Here is a 16,809-nt window from a genome sequence, read left to right as displayed (position 1 = left end):
AGTAGTAATATCAAAGATCTTCCTCTCTGGTATGTCTCGATTTCGCTGGGCTGAAACTCTAGAACTTTTGAATCAAAAAAAGTTAAGTTGTCTAATCTGTGTAGGTTTACTGGATCCGCTGAGTATTCCCTGTGGACAGAGTTACTGTAAAGTCTGTATTTGTAACTGGGTTCAGGACCACCAAAATGATCCCTACCACATCTGCCTTAAGTGCAGACAGACCTACACCCCAAGACCTGCACTATATACAAACACCAAGCTTGATGAAGTGGTGGAAAAAATTGAAAAGACTGGACTGCAAGCTGATGACACTGGATCTGGAAACATAGTCACATACTCCAAGTCATATACTGAGGAAATACTGAGGAAACATACTGAGGAGATACTCCGCAAACATATGCTGAGAAATCAGCACCTGGTCAGCATGAACAAGGTATGGATAAGAACTATTTCCTATCTGCGGTGACTCAACTACATGGAGTAGATGTAGAAAGAAATGTGGCGTATTATGAAATCATAGCTGTAGCCTACTTTGTACAATGTACTTTAGATGTCATGTGAAGATTATGCAGGCCCCATCCATCTACCAGAACAGGCAGAGACACAGTTCAAGATTCAGGAAGAGTGTATATCACACTGAGAACAATGTACTAATACCACAGTATTATTGCCTCAATACCACTGCGTGTTTGCCAACAGAAAAAGATGAGTGGGAGCAAGACACGCAAACAAGAAGCCCAGTCACCAGCTCCCTCTTCCAGCGGACAGAACTTGGTAAGCTCTGGCAAGTGTGTACAGTGGTTCCTCCTTTAAAAGTTGTGAGCTTACACCGCGGGACTTAGAGGTAATTTGTGGTTTAGTACGGTACCCTGCGTCACCACTTCATTGCTCCAGACCAGAGCAAAGGGGAGTTAGAGCACTGTTTATGCTTTTGGGTCCTACTGTGTCTCTAACTGGCAATGAATGGGTGACATAAACCTAAATAGAAACTGATAATTGTGCACGACTTCAGTATTACTTACTAAAACTGTTGTTACACTTAGGTTTTTATTACTTTATTTTGTTAGGATTATTTTGCTCTTACTGTAGTGCTGTAGGCCACTCCCGACAGGTCACGTTGTACAGTGCCTGAATGATGCAATGTTCTAAGACACTGCATTGCAGTGCAAGCTGTGTTGCTACAGATATGCTGGTTCAATACCCTCTGCCGGTCTTGACTGGGAGACCCAAGATATGACAGTAGATTTTTCTCCTTCTTAAAAACAGAAATGAATCATTCTAAATAACAAACTGGCTTTATTTACAAATTAGTAACAATGTCTCASCCCATGTTCAAGAATTGCCTTTTTCTCGCTCGTTTAATGTTATTTGAAAACAAAATCATCTCCAAAATATTATTTTTTAAACAAAGCAATTATTATTATTAATTTAGAATGATATAAAAGCCTGTTGGATATTCTCACAGATATATTATTAAGCCTGTTATTAGCAGGACAATATATATTGGTCATATTGTTCAAACTAAAACAATGTAACTAATAATGGTATCTTTATGCTTTCATTAATAAAATAATGATAAAAATACTCTTTCAAAATGCCAATGTTTATGTAGTTATGGATCCATAACGAATTACTATGGGAATAAATATCACTGAATTACAGAAATATCCTCCAATCCTCTATATGCAATTATTGGCAGAGAGTCACGTCATATTTTCCGATATGCTGTAGACCTACCGTAGGCAACATGATTCTCACTAGTGTTGAGTAATGTGCTGTTAAAAGTGGTGTAGGTCTTATTTATTTAAAGAGCATATTGAAGATAGAAGCAATAGGATTTGAAGCAATAGCCTTCAACTATTGTAGCACCGTTTTGCGCTGCTCTGAGACAAGCATGGAGACTTGAATCTCCGTTTGGGTATTAGTTAGACTAGAATTTGAAAATTAGGATGTAGAAATGTTATGCTCTTAGTGTAACTTTTTTTAAACTAGGCAAGTCAGTTATGAACAAAGTCTAATTCACAAGGACAGTCTACTCCTTCCTCCCTGTCGGGGAATTGAACCCCGTTCTCCCACRTGCCCGCAGGAGACTGGATTTTTAGCTAAATAGCCCAGTACTGTAATTCCAACCGTCACGTTGTACAGCGCCATGATTTCTGTTTCATCCTAATGGAAACCCAGAGGTTTTTTAGTTTTCCTTGGAATAGAAACACCATAATATTAATCTAATTAATTAAGCAAGTACCAGTCAAAAGTTTGGACACACCTACTCATTCCAGAGTTTTTCTTTATTTTTACTATTTTCCATATTGTAGAATAATAGTGAAGACATCACAACTGTGAAATAACACATATGGAATCAGTTAAGAACAAATTCTTATTTACAAGGACAGCCTACTCCTTCCTCCCCATCGGGGAATTGAACCCCGGTCTCCCGCGTGCCCGCATTCTCTAGTACAGCTGTTATTGAAGGCTATCAAATGCTTCTCAAAGATGCCCTCTGGTGGTCAAACTAGCACTAACTTAGCATTAATGGTACCAGTGGTACACACTTAAATAACGTGCCATAGAATTCTGCAGCACCATACAAGCTGCGCCGCAGTGTGCTGCAAGTTTTAAAGGAAGAACCACTGTATGTACACAGTTGGTACATGTGTGTTCAGTAATACCCTCCTGATTTTAATATTGTTGGTGATATCATGCTCCCCTCTTTTAACTTGAATGTCTGTATGTGACTGGCTCACCTGCCCCCAACGTATAACTTTAAGGAGTTTCAGGATCCAGAGCCAGGGAAGACACAGGAACTGTATGCCCAAATGGATGACATCCTGGATAGGGTGACTCAAAACAACTTCCAGCAATCAATGAATGCAATAACTCAGTTCACCATTAACACAGAGGGCAGACTGAGGGCCATCACTGACCTCATATATGAGAGGGCCATAGCACGCCCTGCCAGCTCTGTGGTCTACGCCAACATGTGCCGCTACCTCATGGGGGTAAGTCTATCTGTACAATTCTCAATCTGTCTGTATTTTGTCTGTCTCTCACAGAGGTGATTGCTATTGTTTTTGTCAAAGGCAAATGACCAGACATGGAGAACAGTTGGAAATCTTACAGATTTTGCCTTTAATCATCTGTTACAGTTCAAAGGGTTTAACGCTTTCTCGGGCAGTGTTCCCCAACTGGYGGGTCTTTTATTTATAATGACATTTTATTCATAAAATCTGTTTTTATTGTTGGGCACAAGACTGACTGTAAAAACACCAGGAAATCAACTCTAAGTCATTTTAATTTTGGATATCTGTTCAAGTGTTTCCACGCATAATAGATACACGTGATCATATACAAATGTAAGCAAGGTGAAATTAATGTTTTAGTCTGGTTTCTTTCGGTCACTAATACTAATTATATGTAATTATGTTCCGGCCCCACGACCATCCTATCAAGACAAAAAAATCAGCCCGCTGCTGAATCTAATTGCTGACCCCTGGTCTAAGGGGTCGGGCATAGGCAATGATTCAAAGGTAAATGCACAGGAGCCAGGTGCAAACAAAGAAGCTTATAGTAAGAAAAGGCAAATGAAATCCTGGCTCTTAGACTTTCAATTTAGAAAACAAAAGCATGAAGTCCACAGGACTAATCTATAGCGCGAACCATAAAGGTCTCAGCCATTCCGCTCTACCCAGCGGTGAGAGCTGCACACCTTTAAGTCTTTAGGCAGTCAATTAGAGTGTTGCCACACCCTTGTAAGGGAACAGTGCTCAGCTGGAGCACACTTCACATTCCCAACATTCCAACACCCCTAGCCAACATTCCTGGTGCTGGCTTGGCCCTGCTGCACCACACCCACCAATTCGTTTTACCCCCCCTGCATATCTTCCCCCCTCAGCTCAAAGTACCCACGGCTGCCGTACCAGGAGTGACAATAAATTTCCGCAAGATACTTCTGAACCGAGTCAAGACAGACTTTGAGAACATGGGGAGGGACAGTCATGAAATCTTGCAGAAGAAGATGGACGCCATCACCAAGGTATCACATTCATCTCTTTAGACGCACTGCCCATTACATTATAGACCAACGCTTTGAGAAAGTCTGATCTAAATTATATTAATCCCTCAGCATTTTACTGATGCTCTAATGCATCATTGATTATGTGCCTTAACCTTGCATGGTGTTCTTCCCCTGAATTGATCATTGGAAAACGTTTTCTTATCTAACTAGTCACAAATTGTATAGTTTAATTTGTTTACTGATTCCTTCCAGGAGGAGGACGGCCAGCAACTGAGAGAAGAGCTGGAGGAGGTCAAGGCCAAGGGGCGGAGGCAATCTCTAGGCAACATCCAGTTCATGTGCGAGTTATACAGGTTGAAGATGATTACAGAGGCCATCATGCACGACACCATCGTAAAGCTGTTGAAGAACCACGACGAGGATTCGCTGGAGTGTTTGTGCACCTTACTCTGCACCATCGGCAAGGAATTGGACTTTGAGAAGGCCAGGGTACAGCATTGTCTCTCTCTGTCCATCCTCCCGTCTGTCTGTTTTTTAATCTTTTTTATTTAGTTTAAATCCATGATCGCAAAATCAATGGCATTTAACAAGTACAGTGCATCATTTTTTTTATCACAAATGATCTGATAGATTAATCCAATAGATTCAAATCTATGAATCAGTCAAAAGCATTCACTTGGACTGTCTACTTCCACAGCCCAGAATGGATGAGTACTGCAACCAGATTGAGAAGATCGTGAAGAATAGGACAACATCTCCCAGAATCACAAGCATGCTGCAAAATGTGCTGGATCTCCGAAAGGTATGACCAGTTATTATTCTTTCCTCTTTTAACATCCATATCTAACTTCTTGGTTGTCTCTTTTTTTGCTCTACGCTCTAAAGCCGTATGTAGTTTATATGCATCAATTTCAGGAATTACAGTTCTGTAAGTTCTATAATTGATTCATTATTGCATTGTCTTTTATGTAATATTAGTAATGTTGTGTGTGTGTGGTGGGGGGGGGTGTGTGTATGCATTTTCTCTCTAGACAGAAATACCCCAGCTTGCTGAAAAGATGGAGAAGACCAGACTGCAAGCTGACGATGATGCTGACGATCACACTGGACCTGCAGATACGGAACCTGTTTTGCGACCTCATTATAAGTCATCACCCATGAAGCAACAGGAGCTGGTTAGCATATTTACACCACTACAGGAGAACGTATGTCCTCATGATGATAAGCTGAAAGCTGAAGACCATGAGACAGACTCTGCAGGGCCGGCTACCAAGAAGGTATTCATGGGATACCGTTATAGGCTAAGGATAAGAGAGAAATGTTGCAGGCTTTACCCATCAGCTAGTGTAGATAGACATATTTCAACCTGAATAAAGACCATGCTGATGTATGTATCACAAAGGGATATGTTTTGATCCATTGTGTGATGCCAATTACAGCTGTCTGTATGTTTGTCCACAGAAAAAGGTTTGTGTGCCCTTTAAAACATGCCAGCAGATAATCCAGGAGAGAGAGGAGGAGCTACAGAAACTGAGACAGGAAGTGGAGTCTCTAAAGGTCAGACATCAGGGGTGTATTCATTAGTCGGATTCCATTGCAAAACGTTTTGTAACGAAAACGAGAATTTCTATTGGACAGAGTTAAGCGTTAAAAAGAGGGGCAAAGTTCTGTTTTTTTTGTTACCGATTTGCCTCATGATTTGTCAACTCTCGCACATTTTCTCTGACCTTCACATTGGAGTGCTGCTGCAGGCTCTTTGCATATCTTGACCAATCAGATTCACGGGAATCACAGGTCGCGCATACCGGTCACAACGCAAAAAGCTCAAGTCGCGCTCTCCACTTTACTCTGGTATTTACTTAACAAGCTGATAACACATCACTCCCAACAAACACAAGCAAAAACTCGTACATATATGTGGCAGCCTATGCACCTATATATTTGCGATCTGACATGCTGTATTGCATGGAAACAATACTATTTTTCAGTCCGATCAACTAAGCTACTTACAACAGCAGCTGCGTAGTCTAACATATTATGCACCCTGTCCTGCTTTTAAAAGATCATTCATATGAACAAGTTCAAGGTTGCAGCAGTTTGACAGGGTTTTCATCTTCCCCAAGGCCAGGAGTTATTCCAGAAGTTTTTTGTGACCTGATTAGAAAAACTGGTCCCGTCAGGTGAATCACGTCATACTGTATAAGGTCCAGAGTTTCTTCTCCTTCAATGAGGAATCAAGCAATTACAATTGGTATTCATCCTATGGCTCYGTTATTCTCCACCGTTCTCCCAAAGTGTGCAGTTGCACACTCCCCGTAATGGATTTAACAATGATGGATTTAACTCCCTCCAGCCAATGCATTTCAATTATAATCTAGACAGGGAGTGTGCAAGTCCATACTTTGGGAGAAGTGTGGAGAGTCGGAACAAAGCAGATGCTTCCCAAACTTTCTGAGACAAACACCTTGAAACGGACGACTCTTTCTCTCCCTGTCTTTTGACAGTGCTTATCTCAGGCTACACTGGAGGACGGTGAGAGGTTCTTCACCAAATTGATTGAGACAAGGTGCTCAGAGGTGAGAGAGTGGATCCAAGCAAAAGAGAAGGAGATGGTGAGTGAGGCTGAGGGACTCATACAGACACTCGAGAAGGAGCTTGATGAGCTGAAGAGGACTGAAACAGAGGGTAGGCAGCTTCCACACATAGAGGACGTCCCCCATTTCTTCCAGGTAAGATCAGGAGCTCTCTAATAAAGTGTTACAGGTTTTCATAAGTGTTCACCCCCTTGGATTATTTTGCGGTGGGTAATATTTCCATATACGGTACCAGTCAAAAGTTTGGACACACCTACTCATTCATGGGTTTTACTTTATTTTTTACTATTTTCCACATTGTAGAATAATAGTGAAGACATCAACACTATGAAATAACACATGGAATCATGTAGTAACCAAAAAAGTGTTAAACAAATCAAAATATATTTTATATTTGAGATTCTTCAAAATAGCCACCCTTTGCCTTGACAGCTTTGCACACTCTTGGCATTCTCTCAACCAGTTTCATGAGATAGTCACCTGGAATGCATTTCAATTAATAGGTGTGCCTTGTTAAAAGCTAATTTGTGGAATTTCTTTCCTTCATAATGTGTTTGTGCCAATCAGTTGTTGTGACAAGGTAGGGGTAGTTTACAGAAGATAGCCCTATTTGGTAAAAGCCCAAGTCCATATTATGTCAAGAACAGCTAAAATAATAAGCAAAGAGAAACGACAGTCCATCATTACTTTAAGACATAAAGGTCAGTCAATCCAGAATATTTCACGAACTTTGAAAGATTTTCAAGTGCAGTCGCAAAAACCATCAAGCGCTATGATGAAACTGGCTCTCATGAGGACCGCCACAGGAACGGAAGACCCAGAGTTACCTCTGCTGCAGAGGATAAGTTCATTAGAGTTACCAGCCTCAGAAATTGTAGCCCAAATCAATGCTTCACAGAGTTCAAATAACAGACACATCTCAATATCAACTGTTCAGAGGAGACTGTGAATCAGACCTACATGGTCAAATTGCTGCAAAGAACCACTACTAAAGGACCAATAAGAAGAAGAGACTTGCTTAGGCCAAGAAACACAAGCAATGGACATTAGACCGGTGGAATGTCCTTTTGGTCTGAGTCCAAATTTGAGATTTTTGGTTCCAACCACTGTCTTTGTGAGACGCAGAGTAGGTGAATGGATGATCTCCATGTGTAGTTCCTACCGTGAAGCATGGATGAGGAGGTGTGGTGGTGCTTTGCTGGTGACACTGTCTGTGATTTATTTAGAATTCAAGGTACACTTAACCAGCATAGCTACCACAGCATTCTGCAGCGATATGCCATGCCATCTGGTTTGCGCTTAGTGGGACTATCATTTGTTTTTCAACAGGACAATGACCCAACACACCACCAGGCTGTGTATGGGCTATTTGACCAAAAAGGAGAGTAAAGGAGTGCTGCATCAGATGACCTGGCCTCCACATTCACCCGACCTCAACCCAATTGAGATGGTTTGGGATGAGTTGGACCGCAGAGTGAAGGAAAAGCAGCCAACAAGTGCTCAGCATATGTGGGAACTCCTTCAAGACTGTTGGTGAAGGTGGTTGAGGCAATGCCAAGAGTTTGCAGAGCTGTCATCAAGGCAAAGGGTGGCTACTTTGAATAATCTACAATATATGTTGATTTGTTTAACACTTTTTTTTGGTTACTACATGATTCCATATGTGTTATTTCATAGTTCTAATGTCTTCACTATTATTCTACAATGTATTCAGACTTTGTTACATTAAAGCCTTGTTCTAAAGTGTATTAAATTGTTTTTCCCCCTCATCAATCTACACACAATACCCCATAATGACAAAGCAAAATGTATGAAATGTTTTTTATGCAAATGTTTTAAAAAAGAAACGGAACTATCACATTTACATAAGTATTCAGACTCTTTACTCAGTACTTTGTTGAAGCACCTTTGGCAGCGATTATAGCCTTGAGTCTTCTCAAGGCTTCTCAAACCTTGGCACACCTGTATTGGAGTTTCTCCCATTCTTCTCTGCAGATCCTCTGAAGCTCTGTCAGGTTGGGGAGCGTCGCTGCACAGCTATTTTCATGTCTCCAGAGATGTTGGATCGGGTTCAAGTCCGGGCTCTGGCTGGCCCACTCAAGGACATTCAGAAAATTGTCCCGAAGCCCCTCCTGCGTTCTCTTGGCTGTGTGCTTAGGGTCATTGTTCTGTTGGAAGGTGAACCGTTGCCCCAGTCTGTGGTCCTGGGCACTCTGGGGCAGGTTTTCATCAAGGTTCTCTGTGTACTTTGTTCCGTTCATCTTTCCCTCATTCCTGACTAGTCTCCCAGTCCCTGCTGCTGAACAATATCCCCACAGCATGATGCTGCCACCACCATGCTTCACCGTAGGGATGGTTCCAGGTTTCCTCCAGACGTGACGTTTGGCATTCGGGCCAAAGAGTTCAAAAGAGTTGGTTTCATCAGACCAGAGAATCTTGTTTCTCATGGTCTGAGAGTCCTTTAGGTGCCTTTTGGCAATCTCCAAGCGGGCAGTCATATTTTGTTTTTCTGAGGAGTGGCTTTCGTCTGGCCACTACCATAAAGGCCTGATTGGTGGAGTGCTGCAGAKATACTCTTCTGGAATATTCTCCCATCTCCACAGAGGAACTCTGGAGCTCTGTCAGAGTGACCATCGGGTTCTTAGTCACCTCCCTGACAAATGATCTCTCCCGATTGCTCAGTTTGGCCCGGTGGCCAGCTCTAAGAAGATTCTTGGTGATTCCAAACTTCTTTCATATAAGAATGATGGAGGCCACTGTGTTATTGGGGACCTTCAATGGTGCAGAAATGTTTTGGTATCCTGCCCCAGATCTGTGCCTCGACACAATCCTGTTTCGGAGCTCTACGGACAATTCCTTCGACCTCATGGCTTGGTTTTTGCTCTGACATGCACTGTCAACTGTGGGACCTTATATTTAGACTGGTTTGCGCCTTTCCAAATCATGTCCAATCAATTGAATTTACCACAAGTGGACTACAATCAAGTTGTAGAAACAGCAGGAATGATCAATGGAAACATGATGCACCTGAGCTCAATTTCAAGTCTCATAGCAAAGGGTCTGAATACTTTTATATTTTTGCATTGTCATTATGGGGTATTGTGGTATTATTATTATTATTATGGGGTATTGTGTATTGATGAGGAATTTTTTTTTTATAACATTTTAGAATAAGTCTAACGTAACAAAATGTGGAAAAGGGGGGTATTTTTATACATTTTTATGTTTAGAATTGATCTTCCACTTTGATTTTTTACAGAGTGACAATTTAATCCATTTTAACCCCACTTTGTAACACACAGGGTGAATACATATGATGGGCTCTTAGGTTTCACTGTAACTATTTATATGGACGCCTGTTGTGTTTTACCATTTCATCAGTGTATTTACTGTCTTTCTGAATTGGATTTGTACGGTTTCTGATTTACTGAATGTTTATTTGTCTGTCTGTAGAAATTGCCCAGCATCACTGAGGCTTTTGGAAAAGTGAAGAGGATATATGCCACTAAAATCCAAAAGCTATTTGAAAATACCTCCAAGAGACAATTTAAGATGTTTTATGAAATAGGTACTCATTAAGGATTATAGCTGTACTATTTGTTTTAGCATAAACCAGATTCCTTCAGACATAACATTCTTTTTTTTTCAACAGTTGAAGACATGCTGGAACCATACAGTAAGCATTACCATTACAGCACAATTGGCCCAAAGTAAAGTATCTCAGTCGTTCTCGACCTCTAAGCTTACCTTTTTTAAAGGGGCAATCGGGGGTGGCAACTGGTCAACCCGCCACTTTTTGGGGTAAACAGCTGAGGGATGGAGCTGGAGAAATGTAACTTCTCTCAAACTCTTAGCCAGTGCTATGGAGGACGAGGACTGACCATCCATGAGATCAAAATTACTGTGTTTTGTTTTTTGAAGCTTGTTTATATCAAACAAGTTTTTATATAAGCTCATATTTTGGTTTGTGGTAGAATAAGAAAGTTGAACTAAGCTCACATGGCATTTCTAACTCATGTTCCTGAAGAATCAATGGCTATATTTATAATTTAATTCAAATGGATGTACCAATCCCAGATTCTCTCTCTCTCGCCCTCTCTCACAGCCATCACTTCTCTTGACAGACAGGAGGTGGAAGAAAAGGACCTGGTAAGATCTGTCCAGAAAATGTGTGTTTAGGAATAATCTCCTGGTTCTATATTGTTTGTTTACTCCCCCACCTGCCCCCTAATTTATGACTTGAAGGAGGACTTTGTGGACCTAGATACAGTGAAGACAGAGGAAATATATGCACAAATGGATGACATCCTGGACAGGCTGACTCCTAAGAACTTCCATCAGTCGATGAAGGTAGTGAGTGCATTTACCATTGACACCGAGGACAAACTCAAGGGCTTTATTGACCGCATATATAAGAATGCCATTGAATACCCTACCTACGCTGATGTCTACGCCAAGGTGTGCCACCATCACCAACTCATGGGGGTAAGTCTACATGTTAAAGTGTTCTGTCTATTTCTCACCGTCTCAATCCCAGAGGTGATAGCAAAAAAAAAGGACTTATTTTTGTATTTTTCCTTCTCTCTGTCCATCTTGCTCTCTCACTTGCTCTCTCTGACACAATAACAACAACCCATCAGCCTTCAATGAGTTTTACCTCCCACATATCCTGCCTTTTCAGCTGAAAGTACCCGGAGTGACAGTACCCTTCCGCAAGCTGCTGCTGAATCGATGCCAGAAGGGCTTTGAGAAAGACAATAGTAAGATCTTAAAGGAAATGCAGAGAGAACTGGACTCGATCACTGAGGTAGACCAACATTTTGATGTCAAAATTACTTGAACTTGATCCATACTGAACAAAAAAAGAAAACACAACAAGCAACAATTTCAAAGATTTTACTGAGTTACAGTTCATATCAGTCAATTGAAATACATTCATTAAGCCCTAATATATGGATTCCACATGACAGGGAATATTATACCTTACATGACTTGTCACCGATACCTTAAAAACGTTTTAAAAAGTAGGTGCATGGATCAGAAAACMRGTCAGTATCTGGTATGACCACCATTTGCCTCATGCAGCGTGACACATTTCCTTCACATAGAGTTGATCAGGCTGTTGATTGTGGCCTGTGGAATGTTGTCCCACTCCTCTTCAATGGCTGTGCGATGTTGCTGGATATTTGCGGGAACTGCAACAGGCTGACGTACACGTCGATCCAGAGCATCCCAGACATACTCAGTGGGTGATGTCTGAGTATGCAGACAATGGAAGAACTGGGACATTTTCAGCTTCCATGAATTGTGTACAGATCCTTGCGACATGGGCCCATGTATTATCATGCTGAAACATGAGGTGATGGCGGCGGATGAATGGTACGACAATGAGCCTCAGGATCTCGTCACGGTGTCTCTGCATTCAAATTGTCATCGATAAAATGCAATTGTGTTTGTTGTCCTTAGCTTGCCTATACCATAACCCCACCGCCATCATGGGGCACTCATTTCACAACGTTGACATCAGCAAACTGCTCGCCCATACGCCATACATGTGGTCTGCAGTCGTGAGGCCGGTTGCACATACCACCAAATTCTCTAAAACAACGGCTTATGGTGGAGAAATTAACTTTAAATTATCTGGCAACAGCTCTGGTGGACATTCCTTCAGTCAGCATGCCAATTACACCCTGCTTCAACTTGAGACATCTGTGGCATTGTGTTGTGACAACTGCACATTTCGAGTGTCCTTTTATTGTCCCCATTACAAGTGGCACCTGTGTAATGATCATGCTGTTTAATCAGCTTCTTGATATTCCACACCTGTCAGGTGGATGGGTTATTTTAACAGGGATGTAAACACATTTCTGCACAACATATGAAATGAGATTTTTGTGCATATGGAACATTCCTGGGATCTTTTATTTCAGCTCATGAAACATGGGACCAACACTTTACATGTTGCGTTTTATATTTTTGTTCAGTATACATTACATGAACATAATTTCTCCTCATATTACCTTATGCTTTCTTAACAATTGTAATTGATTTAAAGGGATAGTTTGAGATTTTGCCAATGAAGCCCTACTTTCCCAGAGTCAGAWGAACTCGTGGATACCATTTGTATGTCTCGGTGTTCAGTTTGAAGGAAGTTGCTAGGTAGCATTAGCGCAACAACTGGAAGTCTATTAGACTTTGTCATTGCGCTAAAGCTACCTAGCAAATCAAAAMGTTTTGAGAATGACACAAATATTAATTTTCACAAAGTCTGCTGCCTCAGTGTTTTTAGATATTTTTGTCAGATGTTACTATGGAATACTGAAGCATAACTACAAGCATTTCATAAGTGCAAAGGCTTTTATTGACAATTACATGAAGTTGAAAGAGTCAATATTCGCAGTATTGACCCTTCGTTTTCAAGACCTCTGCAATCCACCCTGGCATGCTGTCAATTAACTTCTGGGCCACATCCTGACTGATGGCAGCCCATTCTTGCATAATCAATGCTTGGAGTTTGTCAGAATTTGTGGGTTTTTGTTTGTCCACCCACCTCTTGAGGATTGACCACAAGTTCTCAATGAGATTAAGGTCTGGGGAGTTTCCTGGCCATGGACCCAAAATATCGATGTTTTGTTCCCCGAGCCACTTAGTTATCACTTTTGCCTTACGGCAAGGTGCTCCATCACCAAACTTGTTCATCACCAAACTGTTCCTGGATGGTTGGGAGAAGTTGCTCTCAGAGGATGTGTTGGTACCATTCTTTATTCATGGCTGTGTTCTTAGGCAAAATTGTGAGTGAGCCCACTCCCTTGGCTGAGAAGCAACCCCACACATGAATGGTCTCAGGATGCTTTACTGTTGGCATGACACAGGACTGATGGTAGCGCTCACCTTGTCTTCTCCGGACAAGCTTTTTTCGGGATGCCCCAAACAATTGGAAAGGGGATTCATCAGAGACAATGACTTTACCCCAGTCCTCAGCAGTCCAATCCCTGTACCTTTTGCAGAATATCAGTCTGTCCCTGATGTTTTTCCTGGAGAGTAGTGGCTTCTTTSCTGCCCTTCTTGACACCAGGCCATCCTCCAAAAGTCTTCGCCTCACTGTGCGTGCAGATGCACTCACACCTGCCTACTGCCATTCCTGAGCAAGCTATGTACTGGTGGTGCCCCGATCCCCCAGCTGAATTAACTTTAGGAGACAGTCCTGGTGCTTGCTGGACCTTCCTGAAGCCTTCTTCACAACAATTGAACCGCTACCTCCTTGAAGTTCTTAATGATCCGATAAATGGTTGATTTAGGTGCAATCTTACTGGCAGCAACATCCTTGCCAGTGAAGCCCTTTTTGTGCAAAGCAATGATCCTTGCAGATCCTTGCAGGTAACCATGGTTGACAGAGGAAGAACAATGATTACAAGCACCACCCTCCTTTTGAAGCTTCCAGTCTGTTATTCGAACTCAATCAGAATGACAGAGTTATCTCCAGCCTTGTCCTCGCCAACACTCACGCCTGTGTTAATGGGAGAATCACTGACATGATGTCAGCTGGTCCTTTTGTGGCAGGGCTGAAATGCAGTGGAAAAGTTTTTGGGGATTCAGTTAATTTGCATGGCAAAGAGGGACTTTGCAATTAATTGCAATTCTTCTGATCACTCTTCATAACATTCTGGAGTATATGCAAATTGCCATCACACAAACTGAGGCAGCAGACTTTGAAAATTAATATTTGTGTCATTCTCAAAACTTTTGGCCACGACTGTAGATAGTTCGGGATTGTGGTCATGAAGCCCCCTATCACTTTTGGTCTACTAGCCGTTAACCTTACATTGAAGAATTTATTCCCTTCAACTGATCATTGTAACAACTCACTAACTTGTACCTTGTTTAGTCCAATGCAATTTTGATTAGTTCAAGGCAGGCTCACCAAATCTCCCTGATTCCTTCCAGGAGGAGGACCGACAGCGACTGAGGGAGGAGCTGGAGGAGACGAAGGCAGAGGGGCAGCGGGAGTTGCTATGCAACATCAGGTTCATGTGCGAGTTGTTCAAGCTAAAGATGATTATGGAGGCCGTCATGCACAACAGCATTGTAAAGCTACTAAAGAATGGTGATGATGGTTCACTGGAGGGCCTGTGCACATTACTCTTCACCATCGGCAAGGACTTAGAGGAGGATTCTCAGGAGGCAGAGGTACAACTACATATCGTCTGTCTCTTGTCTGTTTGTCTTTCTGATTTATTAATGTGATCACTAATAACCAGTCTATACTTCCACAGTCCAGAATGGATCAGCACTACAGGCAGATTGTGGTGATCATTAATAAAAAGAGGACATCCCCCAGAATCCGCTACATGCTGTGTGATGCGATGGACCTCAGAGAGGTATGACACGTATTAATGTCAATTGACCTTCAACTGCTGTTTGTCTTTGGTTGTCTGTGTCTGTCTGTCTCGCATATCCTCTAATCTTATATGGCTGATATTAGATTGTCATTTTTGTTAAAGTCTGATGTTTTACACTCTGTTCTCTTTCTCTAGCTCAATTTGGAGAAAAATAAAGACAATTGAAGCGAAGAACCAGATCTTTTCTATGAGGTTTAATGATGTCCCGTGTAGCTCAGTTGGTAGAGCATAGCGCTTGCAACGCCAGAGTTGTGGGTTCGATTCCCAAGGGGAAAATGTATGGAATCAATACTGTAAGATGCTCTGGATAGGAGCGATCACATTGGAAAAGTATAATGAAATATTGATGGTTCATAATAATTGAATCATAAGATGTACAGTGTCCTACAATAAATCCATTTTTTCCCCCTGCAAATTTCTGTCTACTTTATTTGTTTAATTACATGTAAATATAGTGAGACTGGAGTTGAGTTGATGTGATTGAAGGAGTGGCGTGTGAAACGCCACCATAACTCACATCAATATCGACTGGTGATACCATCCACTGGCACTAAGTGACACGACACCCACACACTACCTGGTTTGCAATCCACCCATTTTTCAGCCTTATTATAAGAAATTCACTACCATTCAAAAGTTTGGGGTCACTTAGAAATGTCCTTGTTTTTGAAAGAAATCACAGTTTTGTCCATTTTTTAAATAACATCAAATTCATCAGAAATACAGTGTAGACACTGTTAATGTTGTAAATTACTATTATAGCTGGAAATGGCTGATTTAAAATAAAWWAWAAAAAATGGAACAGCTAAACTCAGCTAAAAAAATATATATATAATCTCACTGTCAACAATAACTTTTTCTTTGMAACTCTGCCTAGAAGGCCAGCATCCCGGAGTCCCCTCTTCGCTGTTGACGTTGAGACTGGTGTTTTGCGGGTACTATTTAATGAAGCTGCCAGTTGAGGACTTGTGAGGCATCTGTTTCTCAAACTAGACACTCTTATGTAAACTTCCGACTTCAACTGTAGCTAAGTTCAGTCCGCCATCTTGAATTAGGACTGGACGGGTCACACTTAAGTGACGATCCAGGAGTGGTGCGCAACCTTTTCCCCACCAAGGACAAAAGATTTTCACTCTCACTTTCACAATCTCTTACGCTTTCCTAAGCGACCTGCAAATTCATCCCTTCTCTGATACACTTCCTCGGCACAGAAAAGTGATATTATACAGGGTTTTTGCCTGCCTATGCAGCCCTATATTGATTCACTTCCTCAACAAAGTGATATCCACAGGTCTTCCTGCCTATCCGTGTAGTCCCCCAGTGATACACTTCCTCAACACACAAGAGCGGTATCCATAGGACTTKTATTTCCTATCCGTGCAGTCCCCTAGTGATTCACTACCTCAACACACTAGAGAGTGATCCATAGGACTTTTATTTATTTTACGGACAGTTGCCGCCCCAGAAATGGATTGAGCGGAACAGCCAAAAGGGCAGACAGATGTATTGAATGAGATCCAACAAATGCCCCAGATGAGCTGGATGAATTGAGTGACCAACTCGACTCGGACCGATTGAATAACATGAATGAATTGCATTTGCAACAAGTTGCGTTCGCAACCTYAAACAGGTTGAACAAACAAGTCCGGCCAAACTGAATCAGAAAAAACAATCCAAACTCAAACAGCCTGAACAAACTGGTCAGATGAACTACCCGAATAAAACAGGTGAATAACCTCACTCAACTGAGCCAATCAAAACAGATGAGGCACACAACTCCCCCCTGCAGTGGTCACACCAA

At 41.7% G+C, this 16,809-nt stretch overlaps 1 protein-coding gene across 1 annotated transcript; it reads left to right on the top strand.

Moving 5' to 3' along the window:
• Positions 1–414: 414 nt before the first annotated feature.
• On the top strand, positions 415–15,423 carry LOC111973338 (uncharacterized). The gene is made up of 17 exons (XM_024000666.2): positions 415–433; positions 700–774; positions 2,899–2,999; positions 3,893–4,033; positions 4,268–4,504; positions 4,713–4,817; positions 5,047–5,292; positions 5,477–5,572; positions 6,520–6,744; positions 10,063–10,177; positions 10,262–10,285; positions 10,715–10,758; positions 10,855–11,094; positions 11,291–11,416; positions 14,554–14,796; positions 14,883–14,987; positions 15,144–15,423. The coding sequence occupies exons 3-17, from the start codon at positions 2,979–2,981 to the stop codon at positions 15,171–15,173; spliced, it is 1,998 nt and encodes a 665-aa protein (XP_023856434.1). The 5' UTR covers positions 415–433; positions 700–774; positions 2,899–2,978; the 3' UTR covers positions 15,174–15,423.
• The last annotated feature ends 1,386 nt before the right edge of the window (positions 15,424–16,809 follow it).

Source organism: Salvelinus sp. IW2-2015, linkage group LG14, assembly GCF_002910315.2.
Source record: "Salvelinus sp. IW2-2015 linkage group LG14, ASM291031v2, whole genome shotgun sequence".
Lineage (NCBI taxonomy): Eukaryota > Metazoa > Chordata > Actinopteri > Salmoniformes > Salmonidae > Salvelinus > Salvelinus sp. IW2-2015.
The sequence above is the reverse complement of the archived record's forward strand: the minus strand, read 5'-3'. Positions and strand labels throughout refer to the sequence as shown.